At 38.6% G+C, this 27,680-nt stretch overlaps 2 protein-coding genes across 7 annotated transcripts in view; one reads left to right on the top strand and one right to left on the bottom strand.

Moving 5' to 3' along the window:
• Nucleotides 1-576, top strand: part of itgbl1 (integrin, beta-like 1) — a 49,396-nt gene extending 48,820 nt beyond the window's left edge. For all 4 annotated transcript variants that reach the window (XM_055031798.1, XM_055031797.1, XM_055031800.1 and 1 more), the window contains one exon: nucleotides 2-576. In XM_055031798.1, coding sequence (XP_054887773.1) covers nucleotides 2-90 — 89 coding nt within the window. In that variant the 3' untranslated portion in view covers nucleotides 91-576. The remainder of the gene's footprint in view (nucleotide 1) is intronic.
• A 1,358-nt stretch (nucleotides 577-1,934) lies between these two features.
• The window catches only part of fgf14 (fibroblast growth factor 14), a 94,716-nt gene continuing 68,970 nt past the window's right edge, over nucleotides 1,935-27,680 (bottom strand). For all 3 annotated transcript variants that reach the window (XM_055032136.1, XM_055032138.1, XM_055032137.1), the window contains exons 3-5: nucleotides 27,562-27,665; nucleotides 7,461-7,659; nucleotides 1,935-6,125 (exon numbers count right to left, since the gene is read on the bottom strand). In XM_055032136.1, coding sequence (XP_054888111.1) covers nucleotides 5,983-6,125; nucleotides 7,461-7,659; nucleotides 27,562-27,665 — 446 coding nt within the window. In that variant the 3' untranslated portion in view covers nucleotides 1,935-5,982. The remainder of the gene's footprint in view (nucleotides 6,126-7,460; nucleotides 7,660-27,561; nucleotides 27,666-27,680) is intronic.

Here is a 27,680-nt window from a genome sequence, read left to right as displayed (position 1 = left end):
GGGAACGGCGTTTGCAGTTGCGGCAACTGTGACTGCTGGGACGGGTGGACAGGAAATGCCTGCGAAATCTGGGTAGGAGCCGAGTACTGAGGAGGACATTAAGTTGGGGTCAAGAACTCGAGCTTCCAAATGTCCCGATACACCAGGAGGACCGTCAGCATTCAGGACCAGGCAGCACATGGAGAGACGACTTAACATAGATGTAAATCTGCATAACACTAATATAATGTAGTAATATTGCTCTGTCTTCAATTGTACTGGTTACAAAGTATGCTTATTAAAACTGTATATTGTTTTAAAAGAAACAGCCAACATATTCTAATGTAAACGTTTATGTTTTCAGACCTGCTTTTCATGTATTTGAGAGATTTGTATTTCATGTATTTGAGAGATTCCTCGTTTGAGATGGCAGCACTCAGCTGCCACCCCTTGAACTTTTGCAGTTTGTCACAAGACATTTCAATGCATTTCAGTTGGAATATAATGCGACTGACCCAACGCAATGTCGTGAATATATGTATAGTGGAAGGAAAATGACACATGGTGCTGAGTTTTTTTTTTTTTTTTTTCCAAATAAAAGTCTGCGAGCAAGTCGAGTATGCATTTGTAGACCTTTATTTTGGTACAGTTACAGCCCCAAGTCAGTTTAGGATATTCTTTATAATCCTCTGGAGCTCCTTTTTCCACTTGTTTGCTTGTGGGGAACTGTTTACAGGGTTTCTTATGACCTTCTCTTAACATCAACGTTCTTCTTGCTACTCTGTAATTCACAGTCAAATTTGGGTGCATGCGTAATAGTTATGCTGTCAACTGAATCCCACGGCTAAACTATGGATCTCTGTAGCTTCTCCAGAGTTTCCATGAGCCTTGTACCTGCTGATTGATGCTCCGCTTGTCCGACCTGTTGGTTTGAGCAGATGGCCACGTCATGGTACGTTTGAAGTTGTGCCATACCATTTCCATGTTTGGATCCTGAATTGAAAATTTGCTCTGTCAGATGTTCAAATTCCAAAAACTGTTTCGGAAAAATTGTGATTTTAACTTGATTTTTTTATTTATTTTTATCTCTGACCTGTGTTCCCTGGTTTTTCAGGATGCTGCTTAACCTCTAATGTTCTCTATCCAACATCTAAGACCTTAAATGATCAGCTGAATTTATATTGAGATCGAAACACAAGTGGTCTCTATTAGTATTGCATTTGGTGCGACTTGACTTTATTTTAGAATAAAATGGGGTTAATGCATGGAACACTTCTTTTCAAGACTTTTGGAGGCTCAAGTGGCTTTTATTTAACTGTACTTAGACAGAAAGAAAGGCAGAGAGAGACGGGAAAGACATGCAGCAAATGAACCAAGTGTCAAACCGAGGACAGCTGCTTTGAAGGCTGTATCCTCTCTTTATACAACACATCCAACATTTTAAAAATCTTGATTGTAAAATATTTCTGCAACTATTTATCCTTTCTTTTCACAAGTCTGTGTGGAAAAAAAATACACATACTTTGTGTTGGTCTATCCCACAAAACCCTGATAAAATGCATTTGGGTTTGTTGCAGTAAAAAAATATATATACCAACTTATTTTTTGCTCTTTACATTAGTATGCAAGTACATTAAAAATACAACCAATGGTGAGACATGTAATGTAGATAATTGCAATTTCTAATTTCAACTGAAAGATTTCTTGAAAGCCTGTTGATTACTCTTTGAAGTGTTTTATTTCTTTTTCATAATAAAACATTAAATGTGCTGCATGACACATCATTTTGCATGGAAAACAATGCGAAGACCTTAATCATACATGGTTACAAATTTTAATATAACATGACATAAATCCAATGAGCATACTTGCAATGGTATACTATATATATATATATATATATATATATATATATATATATATATATATATATATATTGAAAACAAATCATTTTAATAGTGTATGTTCCACTCCATCCCAGGAAATCAACCCAAAACAAACTGCCCATCATGTAAATCTACACTATCCTCGCAATGAGAAGGTTAAGGTGGAGGAAACAAAGTGGAGGGCATAAATATTTCAGTCGTGGCATGCTTGATGGCTCATGTCACTTCAAAACATGGTGGAAGGGGATGGGAGCTGCATCGACAAAAAAGAGCTCAGTCAGCACTTGAAAAGACGACCAATAAGAGGTCATGAAGAAAAGGTTTTATTTCTACTTTGGCCTTTTTTTTTTCATGCTTAAACTAGCCAACCCTTTCTGTTTTCTTTGTACTCTCAAAAATGACAAGTGCAATAATATACTGCACACTATATTGCATTAGGTATTAAGTTACCGACATTACAGTAGGCATTTATATAAATATTTTATTCAGCATGTTGTATACGTGTATACAACAAACACAAACTGTATAGTGTAGACAAACTCATTGCATATATTATGTAAAATCTGCGGCACATACCAACAGTTCTTGATAGACATAGCCTACTACATGCAGTTCATCAATGCCATCCTCTCCCCATGCAACAGATGGAACGTTATACAAAACAAAAGGTTACAAAATCAAGAAAAAGTCACAGTTGCAGTGAGATTTATTCAACCTCATGAAGATTTTAGAAATTAGAATTGAGTTTTGTTTGAGAGAAGAATTACACTTTTTCTTTTTTTGACGCTCTGAAGGCAACTCTCACCTTTATGCAACGCCTGAGGAAGTGCTGTTTGGGTTGTAGAAGCTCCGACTGCTTAATAAAGTAGAAACATCATCAAGCCCGTTTACCATAATTAAGAGCTTTATTATAATTCCCCATTAGCTTTGGCAACAATGCATTCGTTCACACCGCCCATGAAGGTAAGTTGGGACATGATTGCAAAGGAGACGAAGAAGCTTTCATAAAAGTAGAGAAGGGCGATTGTTTCATCACACCTGAGGGGTCTTGGGTACAAAATATATATTTTTTTAAAGAAACATTTTGAGAGACATCATTGGGAGCACTATAAAAAGGTTTAAAACATATGGGACAGCTGCAGACCTGCCTTTCTGTGGTAGGAAGCCCAATGGGCCAGTGCTATGTACCTGATGTGACAACGGGTCAGCTAATGACTTCTACTGTCAACACAACTCAAAAATGTTCCAATAAATATTTATTCATGATAATATTATCTTCCAATCACGTGGGTCCAGTTTCTTTTAGGGGTTGAATATTTCTGATTGCAATTGCAAATTGACTTTTCGAGAATATTCCTCAAACAAACAAAAAAAACAACAAAAAAAAGAAACAAAAAATAAAAAAAACAACATGATTACAAGGAAAACGAAGCAAAACCATTTGGGATCTGGAAGTAGCAACACACACAATCCGTACACGAGAGAGATGAGAAACAAACAAAAAACACCAGAGATTTTAACAGATGTACATTTACACACCAGTCCTTTACAAAAATAATTTCAGCCTTGAAAGAACCAGTGATCTGGACTGCGTGGCCAGAGCATGTAACCAGCCCAGCATGTAGAGTTTGTAGAAGTCGAGGATGATGGGCTGTAATGAGGGCAAAAACATCCGCCCTGCATACAACTTCAGCGATTGGCAGCCTCTGTGTGTGGAGGTGTGTGTCAGCGCACCGATTTTGTCGTCGCATGAACTGCTTTTTTTGTCGTTTCTTTCTTTTTTTTTTTTTTTACAAATACATGGGTATGTGTCAATGACACTTGATGAGCTAGAGTAGTAATCACAAACTGAACATGTATAACTAAAATACAAACTGAAAAATATGTTTACCATGACAACTTTTGTAATATGGTTACACTTTTAGCAGAACACAGCAGCAACAACAATCTACTTCCTATCATAAAATCGTATCTAACAAAAGAAAAATGATTAACGCAAGATAACGATAATGAATAAACCCACCAACAGTCGTGACGAAAATGCAAAACAAAGTGCAGTGGATCACCTTCACATTAGTCATGAGCGTGCCGATGCCTGCAACATGCCCATCCAAGGCCCTCTTGGCGCGCCGCCTGCTCGTACGGAGCGGAGAACAATGACCCCATACCTTGCTTCCGGTAGAAAACACATGCACATGAGTAATTTAGGTTATACGTACTTCCCTCGCAAAAAAGTGACATCAGCCAAGACCGCTGCGGGTCAAGAGGAGTTGATTCTTCCAAACGAATAACAAATGCTGTCACAGTGAAAGCTTCGATGGATTAAATCTGAGAGCGAGTCAGATTTGAATTTTTTTTCTTTCCTTTTTTTTTTTTTTGTATTTATTAAGATTAAGTTCTTCTTGGGATGAAAAAAAAGGACTTTGGTTGTTTCAGAATGAACACATCTCAGTGTGGGTTTTTCAATGGATGATGCTACGCGCCCTACACATCGATCTATCGGGTGAGTGAGGCACCGTTGGCCCAGTGGGGACTGGGATCTTGTTTTTGCATGCCGGGAATCAAGGTCCAAACAGGCACGTGATAGGCCAAGATGATCAATACTGGACTCTGCATGCTGAGCTAGGAGACAAATCCTTTTTATAATAATAATAATAATAATAATAATAATAATAATAATAATAATAATAATAATATATTATCTAGTCATTTAAAAAGTTACGATTTTTAAAAGTCATTTTCCCTAAGTTTTATACAGACACACAGACACACTAAAAGCCATCTGTAGTATAACTGCTGCAAAGTGGGAACAATAGTGACCTTGTCCATGCTTTAGATTGCTGAACCAAATAGGGATGCAGCACGTATAAATAAGACCTATTGGTTTTCAGCCATGTTGTTTTCTTTGCTTTAAGTAGATGCCGCCATGACACAGCTGCCATTTGCTGCAGTTATAGACCATCTGGGTCGAAGCCACCAAGCCTTGCTTCTATGTCCAAAGAAGTCGGTGAGTGAGGAACTGAGGCCTACAAGGCCTAGAGATATTTCCTAGAGCCCACGCTCTGAAATAAGATTAAAGAAAAATAGACTTCAGGTTTTTTTTTCTTTTTTCCCTTTCCCTTTTTCTTCGATCACCAGAGGAGGCGGACTGAGCCGCTGGTGGGACACAGATAGCGATATGTATACACCATCCCTTGCAGCGCTCTCCTACCCACCCACACGCACATCTGTTTAGAAATATTTGTGTTTTTGTGTGAGCGTGCGTGTTTGTGCATGCACAGGGAGCTCCTCGCATTGATTGCAGCGGCGGTAATTAGCACTTCATCAGCTATGATTACGGGAGCCGTCTGCCAGCCTCCGATGTGTTTTTATGAGCCGCTGAGAAGCTGCACAAACTTTCTTCGACTGCTTTTCTAGGTGTACGCATGTCGAAGACAAAACAAACAAAAGAATGTTTATTTGGGCTCTTTCAAGTGTGTACTGGTATGCTTTAAAGTTTGCTGTGTTTCTTAGAAAAAAATCATACAACTCCTCTTGCAAAAAGTTTCCTAGTTTCCCTTTGACAAAAACTAACTGTATGTTGACCAGCATTAGAAAGAGAAGGAAAGGGGAACATACTTGTAAAAAATATAGGACAACAGTCCAAATATTTACTCTGTCTATACAGTCTCTATCCCAGAACATAGCTGGTGAACTGTGATATAGAAAATAGATCTGAAGGTACACAGCCGCTGCTGTGACAGGGCATTATAGAGAAGGAGGTTCTTCCTACAAAGCCAGCATCAAGCGTCAGTGTGAACCGCGTGTCATTCAGTTCAATTCTCGTAATTTCAAAGGGATCTAAAGGCATTACAGGATCAGAGGTCTTCTTCCCTCCTGTGCTGGATAGACCGAGCCATCGCAGAGTCAGTCTGTGCTGACAGAGCCAGAGAAAGGAAGTAGGGGGAGGAGCAAGAGAATAAGCAAAGGGAGTCTCGGCTGGATGTTATCCGCAGGAAAACAGAAAAAAAGGGGTGGGGGGCTTGGAGACTAGCTGGAGAAACACAAAAAGATCTTGCCTCCGTTACATTCCTCCTCTCCCGCACATGCACTCCCACCAGGCACTGGTCAGGTGTGGCTATGTGGCTGGCTTGTCGGGCTTGCTGACAGGTTTGCCTCCATTCATCACCACTGGCTCGCTTGTGCTTTTACTGGGAGGCACGGCCGCTTTGGGCACCGTCTCTCCGACATCGTGCAGAGATGGCTCTCTGTACATGGCGACTGGAGAGAAACAAACGGAAAGACAAAATGAAAGCTGTTAGCAATAATCCATCCTCTTTCTCTTATTGAGTTGAGATCTGTTCCTGAATATTATTTGGTATTAAATACTCCAAAAACATAACTACACTTAGAAGAGCGGTTTTCTGATGTCATAAAGATTTTATACTTTCATTCTGATTCATTTATTCCTTGATCATGGCTGACTTTAAATCTAAGTACCAGCCTTTTGACAAAAAAAAAAAAGTCCCCTCTCCCATTTTGCAGCTTGCACATCCCAGCTGTATTACCACATTGACAAGACACTTCACTTTGATTCCGTGTTTCGAATGATGGGTGGCAATCAGGGCTGGTGGCTGATGAGAGTGATGGTGGCATGTGCAGGACTATCAACATTTCATGCTGCACTTACAGAGCTGCCTCTGCCTCCTATAGTGCATCCTTCCAGCAGTGGTGCAGTGAATCAGCATACAAATACTAATACGTGTCAGATGCAGTTGTTTCGTTTATAGCGGACATACCATCGGTAAGTCGTCTATCAAGTCTTATTGTGTGAGGCAGCTGTCTTGGTGTATCACAAGGATTATGAATGTCGTCATGCTCAGCATTTTCAGTTTTCTATGTTTAGCAACCAACATATCTGGAATGTGCTCTGCTGCACAGTCAATGGGACAGCTAGTAAAGATTGCTGCAATGGTGACCTCTGAAAAATCCATTTACCAGAAGGTTGGATAGCAAAAAATGGAAAAAAGAGTGTTGTGATAAATATATTCAAGGGTCGCATTTGAGTTATATTTTAATGGAAAATTTGAACCGTCATGGACTCGAGGTCTTGTAAATGCAGTCACACTGCAAACGTTTTACATTTGTCACATTATAGATTCAAACATCAGTGTAAGTTGTGCATTATTGTGAAATGGGAAAAAAAAAAAGACTGGATTTTTACACACAGAAATCTAAAATGTGCATTGTGCATTTGTATTGAGTTCATACTTTGAGGACCTACTTTTTACTACAAATACAGCTGCATGTCTTTTTTGGATATAACTGTCCTAACATTGAACACCAAAAGGCTATCACTTCACCCCACTCTCCTTTGCAGCTAGCTAAAGTGTTGTTAGACTGAGCAGAGAGATGTTTTTGGACATTAATTTTAAAACTTGATTACAAAGGAACAACACATTTTTCAGATTCTTAATTGTAAACAGCTTTGAAACTGTGTATCACTTTCCTTTCCTCTACGTTGTGTTGGTCTATCAAGTAAAACCCTAAAGGAATATTTTAAAATTTGCATAGTGAAATGTCTGGGCCATGAAGACATTTGCTGAGCTCACATACCTTCTAATGGCTTGGGCAGGAAGTGAGCAGCTGGTTTTGTTTTTTTCACTCGGTTCCCCTTCATGGCTTGGCCCTCCTTGTTGAGCCCCAGGAACCATGCTCTCCCTGACTCCTGCTGTCTGTACAGCATGGACGAGTAGATCACGTAGTAGTTCTCGAACACTGACTCTTTGAACTTGCATTCCGCTGTAAATAGTTCCTGCAGAGACGGATGAAAGAAGCACATTGCAGACAAACGGATTTTCAGATCAAAGTTAATCCGAAACATTTATTCTTATGACTTTTAACCCTCTCCAGGCAGATGTTGCAGATTTGCAACAACTAACTGCTACTTAGCTAGTCTTTGCAAGTAATTTGAGCCTGAGAGAGTTAAACAAGCAGCAGAATTGTAATTTACACAGTGGGAGGTCACCTGGGCAGCCTTTCACTTGTGTATCGTGCTTGCAGAAATGGCCTTGGCATGTGGAATGAAGTTCATATTCACTGACTGAACACTGCACAGTGTCCCTTGTTATAATCATCTTCAATGAAATGCTCCTCTCATGTTCTCCTTGGTCTTAACCTTGACATCACATGTAAGAGCAATCATCTCGCCAATTAGTGCATGCCCCGGGCAGAATGTGTGCATTGTTCAGCACTGACATCGATGAAGCAAGTACTGACAAATCCGGTCCACCTAGATGTCAAGCTGATCCTGCTTTGCCGTTTCATCTTCCTCATTTCTTTATTTAAAGAAAAAAAAAAACAGAAGCGTATCATTCCTATCAAATGTATTTCAACTGACAGCTACTTAATTATGAACACTAAACTCTCTTCGAATAATGACAGAAATAACCTAGTGATTACTCCATCCTTCACACCTCGGACAGGCAGAGACAAATGATCACCGAGGCACCACATTTCTCTCTGCTGTTACCAATCCATCTTCGACAGAATGGCAAAAAGGGGAAAAAAAAAAAAAAAAAAAGCTTTTCTGAGCTGTCCACACTGCCAGGCTAAAAATAAAGCCTTTCATTTGGGGTAAATTAATCAAAGAGCACTCATCACAATGGAGAGGTCCAGCACATCTGTGGGGGGTATTTCATACTGTGCTGAACCACAGAACCACTGGCATACATCATAAAACTCTTATTTGCTGTGCGCTTCTCTAGTTCTAATAGTCAGAGTTAAAAGTTTTCTTTGTTGTTTTTGAGTTAACAGGTTTTCTAAAGTAACTTGGTTTTAATGTGGTTCTAGTAATTAGCAAACTGGACACCATTTACAAGCACTGACAGGTGGTTTCTGTAGAGTTAATGCATAGATGGTAATCAGTGAATATTTGCACAGAAATATTTTGAATCAACAGAAGGTATCTCCAACGGATTGGAGGTGTCGCAATATAATCCCAAGTATTGGCTGAGAGCTCTGAAAAGTTCATTTTGAAATTGTTGGTATCAAGAGTTCTCGAGTCCCAAATTCAACAACAACCAGTACAAGTTGTTGGTGGCCTCTTTGTGATTTTATGTCAGTAAAAAAGCCCAGCAAACCATTTGATTGACTACTTTAAAAAAAATCCCAACTTATTTTTTATGTGCTCTGCTTTGAAAATGGCATTGCATGTTTGTTCAAATTATATACACCACTTCAAATGGTATTTTGTCGAGCATCATTTCGCCTGGGACCGTCTATGAATTACGAGTAACCCCAATTGATAACATGCACACAAAATGATGGCTTCGGTTTAACTTCAGAGTGTGAGATAGTCATGCTATTACCGAGTCGCTGCTGTAATATGCGAGTCGTTGTTTTTCAGTCTGGTTTTCATGACCAGTTAGAACTGACTCTTGTGCAATAGGTACAAGTCCACTACACTAACTTTACTAAAATGTTAGTGTAACGAAACATTATTTGATATGTCTAAACGTCAGATCAGTATTCAAGGCAAATATATATATATATAATTGGAACATTCCTATTAAATGGTGAAGACAGCTTCAAATAAAAATGTAAGATTAATGGCTATCGGGTTGTCTTTTCTGTGTTTGCTGTTCTAGGCTGTCTGAGCCGTTCCGAATGGTTAGCTGCACTGATAGTAAGCACTGACACAAGTCACCTGTCAACTTTGTTGTTGGCATTTTCAGTGACTTAAGCAATATTTTTGAGCAAATCCTTAGAATGTTTAACACCATTTTATTTGTAGCTTCAAATTTTTAGTCCACTCAGTGGCAAAATTGAGAAAATTGACTTATCGAGAGAGAAGGCACTGTCAATGAAAGAAGCGTCAAAGTGAGGATCTATGCAAAGTGCAATAGCAGTTTTGAGGGCAAATAATTTCTGTGAACGTTCAACTTAACTTGTAACCAGGAAACAACAGGTTTTGCAGCAATACCACAGAAACAAACATACACGATACGAGACTGTAACCATACAAGACAGGCCTCGCACTGGTATAAATATAAATATAAATAAATATACTTTGTCTTTAAAAATGTCAAACAGCGGCACATTCTGCTGTTTTCGAGCAGTTTTGAACTCAGGACACACACTCTCATGATTATCATCTAATTACTCCTGTCAGAGCTGCTTCTCCAGACAGTATTTGGCTGACAGAGGAGCCGAGCAAGAAGAAGTAAAGAGACATCTCGGGTGACATTAATGAACCCAGGGAGCACCCAGCTGTATTTTGAGTGTCCTCTGTATCCTTGGTTGAGGACTTGTGGGCATCTCTGAGTGGAGGGCTCAAATGCATAATGCGCAGCGACAGCAACAGCTGACATGTCGGAAAGCTCCAGAGGAGAAGCGCGTTCAGTTCCAGCTGAAAACAGTCAAAGCAGTTACAGCAGGGACTGAAGGGTCAGAGCGGTGATTTGTTGCATGTGGGGTGAAAAACATCCAGACTTTGTTCTGTCTGCTGAGAGATTCTGTAGCACAAGAGATATACGATCCCACTATTCTAGTTGTAAATGTTGGGATTAGAAACAGGACTAATGGCGTGGTTCTTAAAGCAGAGCACAGAGCCCTCGACAAAACAATACATTTATGGTCACTTTGAAGGCTGAAATATTACAAACTGAGCCTTGTATGACTTCAAGATGAGGATGTTTCAGCCACTAATATTAAATAATAGCTTTTTTTCTGTGCATGCTTTGAAAATGTGTGAGAAGTGTTCAAATAAGCAAGTAAGGGCCTGAGATTTATTTACAGAATTGACCTTGTCTTGTAAAATGATATAAACCCCAAGGATATTTTCAAATTGTATCACATTGTGTCTAATAACTTAAATGTATTCTACTGGGATTCTGTGCAATAGGCTGTGACAAATTTTAAAGTGTTAGGAAAATGAAGCACAGCTTTCAAAAGTGCTCTACAATTGTTAAATATTCTGACAAGAGTAGCATGAATTTGTATTCAGCCATTTTGCTGGGAATAAAGCTGACGACTGGAAGACGGAGGTAAAAACAACAACAAAAACTTGCTAGAGTGGGAAAGTTGAAGACAGGGGCAGATATTTAATTACTGCAGGACAGCAACCCTAATCATACAGCCGCATCTACAGTGGAATGGTTTACATAAATAATATTTATGAGTTTGAGTGGTCCAGTTAAAGGTTAGACCTAAATCCAAAGGAGAACCCTGTGCATAATCTGTTTCACAAACTAGAATGGGCCAAAATGTATGTCTCTAGACTATAACAAATCTGATAGAGACATATCCCAAAATACTTGCAGATAAATGTGGTTCTGCAAAAATTGGAGTCCGGGGGGTTAAATGTAAAACATGCCGCGCACGTTCTAGCTTTCAATTGTTCAACAAAATGACAACCACATAACCTTTTTCACTCCACAGTTACACATTTCCTTGTGCAGGTCCATCACGTAAATCCCCAAAGATGTTTCAGGTGAAAAAATGCCAACTGTATGTGGCATGCATTATTCCGCAAGACATTATAAATAGTTTATTGAGGAGAATGTCTTTATTTTTAAAACAATGCGCCGCTTGAGCTTTAGCCAGCTATCATAAGCAAAGGTACATTTTCTGAGCCAAATAAAATCTGGTCTAAAATGATGGCTAAACATGCCCTGTTCTTCCATTAACAAACCACAAAGCAATGCAAATAAAACTACTCCCCGCGCCCCCCTTGTGGTTTCAGGGGTTACTTTAAATTGTTAATCACTGACATTTTTCCTGATAAGTTGAGCCGAAACCGCATCTAGGTTTCTGTAATGGGCCACATCATTCAGACGGCGGCCAGGTTTTGCACGGCGGTGATTACTTATGTAACACATACAAAACAGCCCTGAGTAGAAGTAATCATACAAGCTGGTGCCAAGGCCGTAATTGTTGCTAATCAAATGCCTTCAAATAAACACAAGTTGCTTTTTTTTTTTTATTCTTCTTTGTTTATGGAGGCTGAACATGCGGAGGTGGTTTGTTTGTGGAACGAGAAGGCCACTGTAATCAGCTTCATTTGTAGCTCAGAGCGGCGAAGGCAGCCGATGTCAGATGCATTGTTTACTGGTGATGCTTTAAGTGTGTCAGTGGCGTGTTGAAGGCTTTCATCACGCTCATTGTGTCGCCGCAAACACATTTCCGCCGCAAACACATTTCCTTTTCCTTCTGACATTTTTCCTTCGTTTCAACACATTAGCACCCAGAACTCAAGGATACCTAGAGATTGCAGCCGAGTCATGCCAACGTTTTCTTTTTTTCAGCAAATTATCATGAAGAACTTGTTTGAGCTGTTGCCATGAAGGTGGCCAACCCATCTGTAGAAGCTGCTTGGCATGAAGACAAAGTAAACATATTTGTTACATTTTGCTGCTGTTCTTCAAAAATGTAGAAAAGGTTTTGTCGACATCAGCGACATAGAAAAGTGAACCCAAACATACCTCTTCAACCCCTACAGTTTACTACACACCCGTGGGACAAGATGATACATAAAAACATATATTTTCATACAGTATCTGTCAGTTTTTTGTGCAAAAACTAGAACAGGTGCATGTTTGATGCAAAACAAGAGCTCATCATGTTGTGTTCAATTTATCTTATGAAGTGCTACATTTATAATATATATTCTTTTTCTTTTATGTATAACAGGTAAAACCTGATATGTGAATTTCTTGCTGATTGCATGTTTTTATGCAATGGTTAGCTTTCGAATAGAGTTTTGGAAGAATTCTTTAAGCAAAAAGTCTAACTTTAATGTTAATTAAAACATTTTCATCAGTATCATAAACTACACCTGGAAAACCTGTATGCTTTTTTAATGCAAAAAGATTTACTTGCAATTTTCAATAGTACTAAACTGTTTCTGTCTTTCTCTTTTATAACAAAGAAGGGCTACAAAGTACTGCAAAGGGAAATCTCCTCTATGGTTTTACACAAAAGAGATAATTCCTGGAAAACACACAGCAGTTTTTGGATTCAATCCTGACTTTCTTGTGTAATGAAATGGCATTTTGTTCCCATTTAATGTGCTTTTAACTTTAATTCTACTGTTCAATAAAAAATGTCACAAGTACTCGGACTTTGAAGGACATAGAAAAGGAAACAACGCTTTACTCGCCTTGCGTTCAGAACCGTCTCCCGTATAATTCTAGCCGACATCTTGTACTTTGGGAAAATATGGGTGACATTGAAGGAAAACAAAGTGAAGGAGACTCAGACACAGGACCCAGTGGAAAATCGAATCATTTCTGAGGCACCAAATGTTTGATTTTCTACCCGCTCAATCTCCCCCCGCCTAGCGCTCCACATCAGTGGCTCCTTAGCATGTGATTGGCCATGCTCTGAATGGAAGGGCCATAATTGACCTTGGCCACAGACGGCGTGAGGGCCAAAAAGGCTCAGCCCTTCATAATCAACACAGCAAAAAGACAGAGGCAGCAATAAAGAGCAGCCACAGCCAACCACAAGGACTTGCAATTATTTATATTTTAATTTTTTAACACAAACTGGGGCAGATTGACCAGGGGAAAGAGCTCTGTGGGGAAAAAAAAAAATAACATAAATAAAAATCTGAAAAAAGAGCCAGATACAATTGAAAAGGATCTATAATTGAAAAAAGAAAATTAAGTGTGCTTTTGCAAACACTCAATAAGAGATTCAAACTGTAAGAAATGTTAAGACATACAAAACTGTGAATGAAATTTAGAAACGATTAAAATGTAGATGAGTGGAGGCTCACATGAGGAGGGGAGCTGTAACAATATGCAAAGAGGCTGCTCATAATCCCACTGAGGGAACAAAGAAATTGTTTATTAATGCTGCAAGCATGAAACCTATTAATCCATTGAAAAAAAAAAAAGGTCAACTTGCAGAGAGCTGGACGACATCGACAATGCTACCCCGCTCTCATATGTATAAAAGTCACGTAGACAGAGTGTGCAGACAATGGGAGGCTCAGCAGACCTCTGATTCCTCGACTCCAAGGAGGAAGGGCGGCCGAATAAGGGAAAATTATTTTTGAACAAGGCCTAAAGTAAGGCTTTTTGTTTTGAATAATGACTGACCTACATCCATATGGCATGGTTAGAAACAAACATTGATTTAAAAAAAAAAAAAAAGACATATCTACTCCTGTATGTTTGGGAATAAGGCAAGCAATAATATGGGATTCACACAACATAGTCACCTAAAATAAATGATACCTTTGTGTAGTTTAAGCAAAACTGAATAAAACATAAGTGATTTCTTTTTAAACAGGGAAGCAAAAAGTACTCAGATTATTTCTTAAAACTGGGTAATATAAAGCATAGACTGTTTTTGATAAATATTATATGAGTAAGAAACTTACTAGTGGCACGACAGTACACAATAAAAATGTCAACAGAGCCTGACAAGAGTTTAGCAATTTTTTGGGTCCAAATTGGGTTTTTTTAAGCTAATCAACACTCTCAACGCACATAATCGTTTAACAGCAGATGAGTAGAATATCACTGAAACAACACAAAAGACCAAAAACCTTACTTAGAATCCTTTTGTCAAACATGAACAAAAAACTGTAACAGTTTTAAAGTATACATGCGCCAGAAGCACTTACTCTTTCAGTAAGGTTTGCCCAAAGGCAAAGACCCATTAACACTGAACCAGTACAGCTCCCCTGGCTCATAAAAAAACCCATCACTCACCCTCAAATCCCCTTCCCTTGTCTCAAGAAGAGCTTTAAAGAAAAAAAAAGATGATCCTGTTACATCTAACGACCAATAAATTTTGAGGTTTATGTTAGCGTGAAGCCCCCTGCAGGTTGAATCGAAACAATTCACTGCCATTAAAGAAAATAGATGCCAAAGAATTATTCATTTTCCAAATGGCTTTTATAGGGAAACGATAAGCTGATATCCAAGGGAAGATACAAATGACATATGATGTACAGTGCAGTGCAAATACACATCTGCTCTCTGAACAGCTTTGGCATAAATCACCGCACAACATTGCACATGCCAAAAAAGTAATACAGCGCTGAAGGAAAACATTCCGGCAAGCAAATACAGTGTCACTCTACACTCCTGCGTGAGCAAAGTGTCAAGTATGTGTGTTTTGTCCACTTCGCAAGTGTTGATCTATAAACTGATGGCAGATTTGTGTCAAGACTGATAGATTTTTGGTTACACTGGCTGGTCATCTTTTGTCAAAATAAGCCACTAGTCGATAGTGCAACAAGCTCCTACGGATATTTTAGACAGGCAGCACGAACGCCCACACAGTCTGGGCACACACTTGCTGATCTAAGCACACACAAAGAAAGGCACAGAGAGAGAGAGAGAAAGAGAGAGAGAGAGAGCCCATGTCTGTCCACAGAAAACTTACAGAACTATGAAAAAGCTCTCGCTCCCTTATGGAGTTTTTCTCATCAAACAGATATTATTAGACAGCGATAACCTTACTAAATACAAAAGGCAACGTTCAACAGATGATTTAATTTAATAGGACAAAACAGGTATCCAAAACATGTGAAAAAATAATTACCTCCTAAGAATGGCTCGTGTCCTCTTTAGCATTAACCGCCACAAGGTTTGGTAAAACCTGCTCTCCTTCATATGTCTCTGTAGTGGTATTCAGGTCCACTCCTCTTTGCAGAATTATTCTAATTCAGCCACATCAGGATTATTCATAACTATGTAAGGTGATATTAAGGCATCTCAATTTGAAATAGACCTATTAACACACCAGTCTTTGTGGTAATAATAACAATGAAATTGTATGCCTCTAGATTACCTTCAAAATAGCATATTTTTGATATAGTCAATCCCCAATGTAAGTGAGTGCAATATTCTAACTATAACCAATGATATCCATGTATAGAAGAATGTGCATCTTCATTATTTCATGAGCACTTCTGTGAGTTTGAAGCTCCATATATCTGAAGAGTTAACCGATGTGTAACTGTAAGGTCTTTGTAGTAACTGTACAATGTGATTATATATAGCAATGTCACTGGATTACAAACGACCCATGAATTCAAAGATAATTCAGCATCTTATGACAGGATCATGCTGCTCTATTGAGCTAAGAAATCATTTATCTTGATGTCGTCAGAGCTTTATCATAGCCAACCAATTGTTCCGTCCAGGAGCTGAAGTATACTAAAAGCAAAAAAAAAAAAAAAAACTGTCATTACAACCTCAAATAAATCCCTTATTTTGCTCTGGGATAAAAGGTTCTATTTTCATAGGAGCAGAGGCAGAGGAAAAACAGGTGCAATTTTGTCTGGCACACCTGCATTGTTTGCTCTTTCATCTTTCGTGACACCTTTGCACCTCGTGGGTGGAAAGGCACAGCGGAGGTTATGTGCACACAGCTAAAATGCAACAGAGGTTTGTGTGTCTAAATTTGTGAATAAATGTCATAACTCAATGATGTACTTTTCTCTAATGGCAAGTCCAAGGAGGAGAGAGGTCTGTTTCCTGCTCTGCATTTGTGTCGCCTGTTGAAGTCTCAAAAGACGACCTGGAAAATAAGGTCACTTTTAAGGAGATCGTTCCAACAGAATTGGGTAAAAGAACAAACATCATTTGGCTCAAGGTTGCAGGAGGTTGTGCGTCAGACCTCAAGAATCTGAGCTGACCACAGAGGACTTAGGTGTAGCACTTGATTATTGGCTTGCACAGCATGAATTTCCTGCAACATCTGTTCCGTCCAAGACAGAACAGCCCTCTTGCTCACCCCAGAGCACAGGTCTCAAACACCAGTCCTCAAGGGCCGATGTGTCCTGCAGTTTTTAGATGTGCCACAGGTACAAAACACTGGAATGAAATGGCTTAATTACCCCCTCCTCGTGTAGATAAGTTCTCCAGAGTCCTAATAACCTAATTATTCTATTCAAGTGTGGTGCAGAAGAGGCACGTCTAAAAGTTGCAGGACACTGGCCCTCGAGGGCTGGAGTTTGACATCCTTGCCCCAGAGTCTTCCTCTGACTACGTGGAGGACGGTCCTTCACCACGTGGTCCAAACACAAAGGAACACACAGCGAGATACCCAACAGCGCCTGGAAGTACTTGACAATCCCTGTCATAACTGCACTAGGCGAAAGGTTATTTGAACTTTCTGGGGTTGTTGTTCAGAAGAAGAAGAAGAAAGGTCTGTCTTTAGAAACTGTCAAAAAGGCTTGTCTGTTTGAACAGTTGGTTCAGTGTGGGAAAAAAAAAAGGAAGCCTAAAACAAAAAACATAATGGACATAAGTTGTAGCTTTTGTGTTGTGAAGAACATCTTTGAACACAACAGAACTGTTCAGTTTCCTTTTTTCTGTATTTTGTCACTCGAGTTTCTCCATTTTGATATCAAACACAGGGGCTGATTATGAACCATAATTGCTGGGATAATACTAAAGTAAACATTTGAAATATGTTGCACTCGCAGCCATATTTTATTTATTGTGAAGAACACTGTGGGCAGTAATAGTTATTAAGATATTTAAATGATAATATTAATAATTAATAAACATATGTGTGTAAAGAAAATATTTTTTTCACTTGCATGCTCATTAGAATATAAATATATATATATATATTTTAAATCTGCAATATTTTTAGAAGAGTCGTGTCGTCTGACACAGAAAGAACCGCACATAAATCTATCACATACTAATATTAATGCATATTACTAATACTAACACCAAGGGGCAATTTTGAGAGAAAAAATAAGAGCATAAATTTAGAATGTGGAAGGAAACTGGATGCCTAAATATAAGTCACAGATTCTCACGCAAAATGTTCTGAGCAGAGCCGTTCTGCAGTGAGGCTACAGTATTGAAAACTGTTGCACCTTAATAAAACCTTTATAAAAAATATGCTTTCCTTTGAAAAACACACAAAATTAACAACAGATATTCTACATGTTAAGATTGAGATTTAATCGCATCTAGCTACAAGTGGCAAAACTAAATGCTTAATCACTACATAGACATTGAAACTTGTGCATAATAGTGGATGTCCATAAATATAAAAACAGCACTATTACATAATAACCTGTGAGAGCTTGATCAGAAAAACTGGATTTTTGAGATGCTTTAAGCCTTCTGCTTTTATGTATAGTAAAACTAAGCTTTTTGGGCTGCAGAGAGCCCTCTTTTTGCTTTGATATTTTTAAAAGTTTCACTGCAGAGGGACCATTTCACAACATAAATCTCTCCTGAAGCCTCTCTGACAAGCTGCCAGGGCCCTCATCCCATGCATCTGCGGATGACAGCCGAGGATTCCCCAACACACCGTGTCTCTTGTTGAAAGGCTAAGTGAGTCAACCAGTCAGCCAGAAAGAAACCACGAAACCAACTGGCCTGCCCATCAGGAGTTCAGCAAGAAGCCAAATCCTGTCAATCAATACCTTAGAGAGTTTCATTCTGAAATGCCATAGCACTGACTTTAAACAGTTCTGAATAAAAGATGTAGAGAGACAGCGGAGTGATGGGGGCGCCGGCGTATTGCTCTAATTGACATACTGGTTATTGATTGAGCTCCTGCTCCGAGGCCTTTTTTTTAAACTGATAAACTGAATCATCAGTTTTTAATGGTGGTTCATTAAAAACAGTATAAAAATATTTAGATGTGTCAATGCTTAAAAATCTTTACATTTTAATACCCATCACACCCTCCTTTCAAATCTAAGAGTAGGCACCAAATAGTATCTAATATTTTGGTTTAGCTTTCTATTCAGTTACTAGTTGTATTCTTTGCTTGCTTTGTACTGGGAAACATGTTGTACTCCAGCATAAACGAGCCTAAATAGACATATAGCTGGTATTTAATTTACAATGAGAAGCAAATACATACTGAGAGTAATTTGCTCCTTTCCCTCTTCAAGTAGCTTATTAATGACTTTGAGTTTGTTGCACCACATTTTGCTCTTAGCAACGTTGCTGCATAGAGTTCAGTATGTAAGCACAATATGGTGCAATAAACAGAACAGGCCATTGGACTCATATACACTGTGAAGCTCGACTCGTGAGAATTGTTTGACCTTTGTTCAAACAAACTTGATCATGAGTCCTGTTGTTTCATTGACACACACAGTTAGAGGCAGGTTTAGCGACGTTCTCAGGGAATGAATTTTCATGATTTAAAGCCGTCCTCTAACAATTCTCACCGTATTGATTTATTTTTTTTTTTTCGCTTTCATTTCATAGATGAAAACTGCAAAAGGAGAGGAGGTGTAAAGCGAGAGCCGCGGCTGTTACACGTACAGGCAACTTGATCACTGAGAGTAAAATATTTGATAAGATTGATCAAATTTTAGCATACCTGCTTAAGATGAAGACTTCTTATACAACTGATCCAATAGCATGCACTCTCTGTTTAGTTTGCAAATGATAAATATTGTTTAATATTGAGCTCCTCCTCCGCTCTCACTTGCACATAACACAGCTCTTGAGGCAACAAGCACGAGTGCACCATTTGTATTTGCTTGGTGCTTGACATTTACACACTGGGAAACCAATTAGGCCAGTACTGGGGTCATTAATTTGACGAACAGGCTAGCCATGTTTGCTCTGATAACTACTGCAATGAGCATTCACAGAGAAGTAATAACAATCCCATCTGCATTTATATACCGACATGTCCTCAAGGGCGTTTTTCACTGAAACAAACAGGAAAAAACAGAATTTGCGATTTTGAGGGTCTACGAGTGCTTGCAATTCAAGCATAGATTCTCCTTTGAAATATTTCATTTATTTTCCATCTGGCTTCTCTAGATTTTTATTTTTAACTGTCCTATTGGATACTGTCAACCATAAACCATCAGTATAGATTAGAAATGCAACATAATGTATGAGTAAATGTTTTTCGTAGGTAATGGGAGCGCTGGCCCAATTCTAAAACATCCAGGATTCTGTTCTGTTGGGATGGATTCCAGACAACGGCCGATGGTCACTCAAGGTGGATTATTGGACTTTTTATTGATACATTAAACATAACGTACCTGCAATACAGAAGGCAATGGATTGAGAGGTGGACTCAGATGTTTGTCTGACTTTCTAAATCAAAATCAAACATTTCAGTCGAAGTAAAATTAAAATCTAATTTTGCCAGGGGTCTGAATACCTTTAGACTTAGCTGTAGGTATTTCAAAATAAACAGATGCAATAATCTGGAAGAGCATCAGAAAGAAAAAAAAAGTCATCATGTGTACAATCATCATGCGTGCTTAAGGATCAAGAACTTTATCACTGACATTTAAACCATCCTTGGGAAACCCTAAAGTTTGGATTTAAAAGTACTTTCATGAGACGAATGATGCAATTAAGAATAAGTTGTTTTATCCAAAGAAGACAATGTCAAGAAAATCTGTGATAGAGATTTATTTAAGATTAGTTATTTTTTACATTCAAAAAGCCAGATATTTTATCCATTTAAATGAAGTGTTATTTATATTTAACACTTTATAGCTAGTAATCAGTAACAGATTGCTGAAATAATGAAAATGAAATAATGAATAATGAAAATGTTATTTAGTGCTGTGACAAAGATCCAGGCGACTGTGTCAACTGAAAAACCACAACGCAGCCTATTTAATGAAGTAGGATTCTCTTCGTGATATTAGCATATCCAGACATGACTGATGCAGAAGTAGATATGATCAATAAAAGTATTGGGGCCTGTTCCCCAGCTTGTCAGTAGTAGATCAGGGTCTTTAATGCCAGACTTGAATTTCCCTGCCATGATACAAAAATTAATTACATGATGGAGACTGCTTTTAGAATAAATGAGAGACAAATGGGGGCAACGAGAAGAGATCGCCTGCATGCTTCACTGATTATAATAACCACAGCAGGGCTTTTCCTGCCAAACACACCTTAGAGATCTCTCTCTCTCTCTCTGTGTTTTCTTCTTCCCCTCGGAAAGTCAGTGCACTATTTATGTTTTGTTCAGGCTCCTATGCTGCATTAACTCTCTGCAGCATATATTTCATGGCTTTCCCATAGCATTCTTGCAGCATCTTGCAACTGTTTGTGTGTTTTCGGGCAACCCATTTTGAAGGATTATTTCAGTTGGATGAGGAGGATTCGATTTGAACTGTTGCCGATGGATCGATATTTGGCTAATTTCCAGCATGGTTAGAAACCTGGCATTCAGTGGGTTGGAAAAGACAGCTGGAACATGTTTCTACAAAGGAAGCAGAGGAGGAAATTCTGGGAGGTTCATATCGTCTTGTACCATCTCTCAGAACTGCCAGAAGACAAGTTTCTAAATTTATGCAATGATGGTCCTTAAGCAGAGAATGATGGTCAAGAAATAAAATATTTGTAAGCTACTCTAAGATATATCTGATACAGAGATAGATGGTTGGAGCAGATTTACAATACACTTATTGAAAGGATTACTCTGTGAAAGGATCTGGATCTACTTATTTTCTCTTTTTTTATTAATATTTAAAACATGATAAAGGTGGATTTGGATCAAGGAAGGAACACTCATGTTAAAAGTAGAACTCACCGCTAATCTATATTCAGTTCTCAATTCTCAATAGCTACATTGAGAATTGCTATTGATTCTCTTGTTGGTTGTTTGTTTGATTTGATCATTTGACAAAGATCAAATCCAACAAGTGTAGGTGCAGCTAACAGATCCATTCTTGGCTGCTGATCTCCATGGTTAACGTTGGGTACTGAGCTTGCAAATAGATTGTGTCATTACTTTGACAGCTTCCCGATAAGTGATTGTCATCTTCAAGTACAATTAGTAAGTGTTTATTTTGTTGTCAGACTAACATTTGAAATAAATTTCAAAGCCGCGATTATTGTTACAACCATATTGTTATGGTTTTCACTCTTGAAATCAATAACTTCTGAACAAACCATTGTTAAAAAACGAAATGCAACCTGCTGTGCTCTGTTACAGTGTTGCATGTCGCCCGTATCCTTCAGTGTTATTCTGAACTAAACAAAGCATGTTATGAGCCTGAAGCATTGTCAGGGAATTCCTGCAAAGCAACTCAAGAACATTTGATTTTACCCAAACTACATCAAGAGTAACAAATCTGCAATCAATGTCAAATGAGATCACAGGAATGCGGTGGGCCATACAGTCATGTTATTGAATTGTAGCCAGATATTGCAATTGGTATCTGGTCTCCAAATCTCTGTGACCCATTCAATGTTGCATTGACCTCTGTTTCAGTGATAATCCATCAGGGATCAGCAATATAGGCTTAAATCTAAGCATCCACAGCTCCAAACACAGCTTTCCTCCACATAGGTCTGTGTCGAGATTAAATTTGATAATGAAAAGTAATTAAAATCCAACAGTGTAAACAGTGGTAGAAACGTAACACTCCATTAAGCCTGTCAAAAACAATTGCTGTTCTGAAAATCAAACTTGCCCATTATCAAAAAGGTTATTTCATTGTAACAGTTCAATTTAAAAGTGCAAGTGTGCTGATGCACAGGTCACAATAACTGATTTAATATTTTTAAATATAAAAAAAATAAAAATCTCATTCTTGAAGTATAACATCTTATGGTTTGAATGTTTTTCCAAGCAGTGACAGACTCTGATGCTGACTTTGTTTTTAAATCTGCTAACATAAGCACTATTTAAAAGTCACACCATGTAAGAATCCATCCAGTTATCAAAAGATGTATCCAAGAAATATCCGTAAAATGACTCATCCATGCAGTCGATAATAAATATGCGTCATGTAAACCAGTGACTCAGAAAGCAGCTGCACTCTCCAACTCTTAATTTGCCCAGAATAACCTGGGAATAGCAAAGAGGTTTAGAGAACTGACATTAATAGACGTTAAGCTATTGACCTGGAAAGAGATGGAGGACGTATTAGCAGTGTTGTGTATCATGATTTATAGTTCAGGGTGGCCCAATTCCCTCTGGTAAAGTCAAACCCACTGAGGAGGCGACTCCCTGTTTGAGGGAGGATATCTGCAGTCAAGTACAACATCAGGGTAACTGCTTGAACACAACACTCTTCTGAATTGACAGGATTTTACAAAGACGTGAAAGATTTTACTGGATGATAGTAGAAGAAACCCACAAAGCCATTTTTATGTGGAAAAAAAAATGAATGCATAAAAAGTGATGTTAAATGACAGAACGACCAGTCATTTATATGGTTGTCTCATCTCAGTCCTGAACTGCATTTCCAGGGTTAAGCTTTGATGCCTTCCTGCAGCCTATTTATTCATCAAAACATGAAACGATTCTTTGTGCCCTTATGACCGCTTCACTTCCTGACACTGCATTGAAGAGAGCAACACATTTGAAATAATGAGGCAGCAATGAAACAAACAAAATGTGCAAGCTGTACAATAAAATGTCATAACATGAAATTCAGCATTCCTATGGCTGCAATTATCCCTTTTTGTATTTTTAACTATTTTAAGACCTGTTTATTCTCTATTTATTTATTGCCTATTTATCCATTTTATAGCTATTTTTATGAAAAGCTTTATATTTAGTGAGAGTTATGTTAACCTGGGTTATACAAACATGTTCTAAATGAATAATATTTATGATTAAAATCCTATCCACGTTGACACTTTGTCCTCTTTTTACTTACCATGTCTTATTTCAAAGTAGAGGAGAAGTCTGATATGCAACGTTCACAGTCGTGTTGAAAATGGAGGCTTGTGAAGAGGGGAGTGGCTTCTTCTACGTTTTGACTTCAACCCAACCGATTGGGTAAAAAAATCTACCCAACCTCTGACCCAACAGAATTATTCAAGCATCTCGACAGAACTAACAGAAATCAAACTGTTTGTCGATTTGTATTTATGTTCCAAACATAAGTTTGCTCAGCTTCATTTTAAGTCATATTTAATAGATATACCTGATAATAAATGATGGTGCTACCAATATTTTGTGACAGATTTCTGCTTGTCCTACAATGAAATAGAATGGTTTTCAGGACATAACACAATGCATCACATAGCGACTAACAAGCGCTGTCCAATCCAGTAATACATATCAATTAGCAGCAGTATGAAAGACGTAAAAATAATTAACTGTGCTACATTAAGAAATTATATTTAATCCTCAGTGCAGCATGAAGCTCACTTTAAAATAATGCAAGTTAAAAACAATATTTTGCAACAAGTGAATCAAGTCCAATGTTAGGTCTGTGTAAGCTAAATGTGAGAATGATACACATTTAGCTTACATGTGGCAGCACACAATATATATGCTACCACCCCTGAACGATCCTTGCCCCCCTCTTGCCGCCCCATAGATATTTTTCTAGAGCCGCCCCTGAATATGACCAACAAAAAAGCCTGAAATCAGCTACCAAATGGATATAAAAATACTTACATACACAAATTAAAGTGCGATGGTGCAACAGAAAATTAGTATTACAAGATGTTAGAAAGAGTTTCCTCATCATGTCTCATTTTAACACAGGCATTATGTGCAAAAAGAATCTTGTTTGATATTTTTAAAAGGAAATCTTTTTAAAAATGCTCAAAACCAAAATATGTCACATAAAAAACCTGCTAACAGCAAAAGCTTGAGCAAGCTTCTTAATGATCTGCAACTTTGTTTATTTTCTTCCATCTGTCACTGACGTCTCCAGTGATGTAATGACTCAGCGTTTTGATTTTTAGCTTTCACTTCCGCCCCGCCTCTCTCCGCAGCGCCATTTTTATAGCTTTAGCAACAAAGCGGAGGATGCAGCGTGATGACCACCTTCATCTCCCGCTTCCACTGATTCATTTAATGCTTTCGAGTTAGCAGATGGGACGAGCTGCAGCTCGCCAGCTTCTCTATGTTTCTGAGTAGCTGTCGCATCCTTGCGCCTCCAGTCAATTGCTGACAAAGTGGTCAGGAATCATTTTTCCTGTTTCATACATCTCGGTGGCCCTGAACCTCACGCCAAGCTTCAAGTTATTTATTTATTTATTTATTTTTTGGGAAGCAGTCAGTGCTTCAGAAAGTTTGGGGAGGGGTGCTCGCCATGGCTGATGGCTCATTCTTTCACATGAAGCTCCTTGGAGCCTTCGTAGATTCAGGACTGAGCGCAGCAGGATGTGGATGCCTTCAGTTCTCTGCGTCCATGCACTAACTATGAAACGGCACTTAACAAGTGAAACTAACACCCGCCGCACTTCTTCCAATTGGTCCTCTGAAGGATTCCACTCAAATGATGCGGCGAGTCAATTTGACAAACATGAAAGGTAGAGCTAACAAGTGCAAGCTCCTGATAAAGAAAGCCTTCAGTGAGACACCGGGGCGGAGTGAAGGAATGGGGAAGTGGTTCTAAAGAACTCAGTCAACCATAAAATGCCGAACATTTACACAAGAGAGATGGCAGGAGTCCGTATTAGCAGCCCTGAAAAAGAAGATTATCACCAGGGAGTTGCATTCTCTAATACCACAATTTCATCATGTGTAGCAAAATAGAATATCCATCACTTCCTTGTTAGCTCGTAGGGTTTTCATGCAGTCGTCCCGACTGAATAAATGAGTTTTTTTTTACTTTTGATCTCATATACAGTTGTCTGCTATTTTGCATTGCGAGCTATATTACAGTTATCAAGGGACTTTTGTACATCCTGTCTCAGCTACCTCATTCAACATGGCGGGAATAACTCCTTTTATTAGATTTCAGGAGAAATGCCTGATCCTCGGAGCAGCCTAGAAAAGAAATTAGCCTGGATTTTACTGGCTCCGACACAAAAGGGAGCAGATTGAAAAGAAGTGAGATGATTGAACTCCCCTTTATTCTGTGGCGTGTCCTTTGTGCCAGACTGCACTGTCACTTTGATGCTATCTCTGTCATTTGAGCCTCATGCCGCGCCTTGGGTGCCTCGCACAAAGGATTATGATGCACCAGCAGAGGCCTTGAATGGGTCTTGAGTAGAATTTTCCTTTTGACTCACTTCAAGTGTCACTCGTTATCAAAGTACATCGCTGAAGGGAAAAAAACTTGGTAATATATGTAATACTGAAACCGAATAAGCCGGCCAATTGAATTTCAATCAGTGAAAATGAACTGGCCCTTTAAGGAACACGGAGACAGATTATTTTATTGCTGTAAAATACGTTATTTGTTTCTTGGCAACGTCCCTGGATAATTCTACATTATTATGCCATCAAAGACATCCAAGTCAGTTTTTAACACGGGAGTGAACAAAAATCCAATACCTTCAAATGGCTGGAAAAAGGTTGACTGTCAGTTTTATTCCTGTGAAGGGATAGAGCGATAATGGGCAGAGCAGTTGAACCCTGCTTACAGGGCAGAATGGGAGGAAGACGGAGGAGGTGGAAATGGAGGAGGATGAGCAGCATCTTGCAAGGCTGCCATTACTGGAGTAATTTGCACACCAGGGAGCAACAGAGAGACCTTTGAGTGGGTGGTTAGGACAGTTGATGTCTGATCACTACCTCCATTAGCAGGGAGGCAAAAAAAATGTGCAAGACGTACAAGGACTACTTGTGGAGAAGAGACAGGCCAAGAAAATGTAAAAAAGTATAAAAATCCTCTTCTTAATCATGAAAGGTAACAGAAGAAGAACAGTATGATCAAAGGCTGGTCCAGTAAAAAATTATTTTTGTTCAAAGAGCAAAGTTTGGACCACGAAGCAATTTGCAGAGATATATTCCTTTCAATCTATCAACCTGTGTCAGTGAACATTTTTGAAACGAGTCATGATTATCCTACTAAGCTTTCCATTCCTTAAAGTAAAAAATGAAGTTGGTTGTTAGAAAATAATTTACAGTTTTGAACAATCCAGTCAGTTGTGATCTTGATACAGCAGAAGCACCATCTATTAATTTTTGAAAGCTAATGCTGTCTTGAAACAAAATTCGGGGGAACGCTACAAAAGCTAGCATGTCTGCTGATATAAATATCTCACTATAATAACTGTTCACTAGTATCAAACTACTACTTGTGTGCAGCAACATAGCACCTTTAAATATTGCATAATCCATTAATTTAACAACCCTGTTGCACAATTCTTGGAAAATCCACAGAATTCTGGGTCAATCTGTTTCAAAGAAATTTCATTTCATGCTTTAAATCGAGCTGTGATTGCATTTTAGAGAATTTCTTTGGGGTGCATGGTACATTGAAAGAAGAACTTCCTCTAAAGCCCCTACAGTAATGAATGAGGAATAGGATGGCCATGCCGGGTCGGTGCTCTGAGAATTAGGAACAGAACGTCTGCAGAGGGATGAGGAGACAGTTGTTCTGATGGATTCTCCTGTCTAAAAGAGGAGCACTATTCCCAGTGTTCCTCCCGCTGATTGATTTATACGACTGCTGTAGGACGGAGTAAAGAGCCAAGCAAAGAAGCTCTATCTCTGCTGGGTGAGGTCTTATTGCTCCCCCGGCTGTGAAGCTTACTGAATCCTAGTTGAAGAGAAATAGTCAATTAACGGCGACTACAAAAGCAGAAAAAAATTAAAAAGAAGAAGAGGCTGCGCCAAAATCTGAAAATATTCCCTCCACTCCCATGGTGTTTTTGAAGCTGTTTTCTATTTTGGGTAATGCAACACATGCAGCATAGTACAGTAAAACAGAAAACAAAATTAGGAAACATTAACAAATTTAATGTGTTAAATCCCAGAAAAAATAAATAAATAAATTGACTTTTGGTTCCATTTTCTTCTTTTTTTTTGTTGCTGTGAATAAAAATGTAAAATGAACTATAGACTAAAATATTGCTCTTACTGATGTGTAGAGATGGCCCTCCCCGTTCATGGCGATGTATAACCCTGTCTTCACTGACTGAATGGCGACAACTCGGAGGCCCACAGGAATAAGGTTAAACAATGCTGCAAAACAGATGC

The sequence above is a fragment of the Poeciliopsis prolifica genome, unplaced genomic scaffold (assembly GCF_027474105.1).
Source record: "Poeciliopsis prolifica strain line A6 unplaced genomic scaffold, Auburn_PproV2 SCAFFOLD007, whole genome shotgun sequence".
Classification (NCBI taxonomy): Eukaryota; Metazoa; Chordata; class Actinopteri; order Cyprinodontiformes; family Poeciliidae; genus Poeciliopsis; species Poeciliopsis prolifica.
Note: the sequence above shows the minus strand (reverse complement) of the source record. Positions and strands in the feature narration are given on the sequence as shown.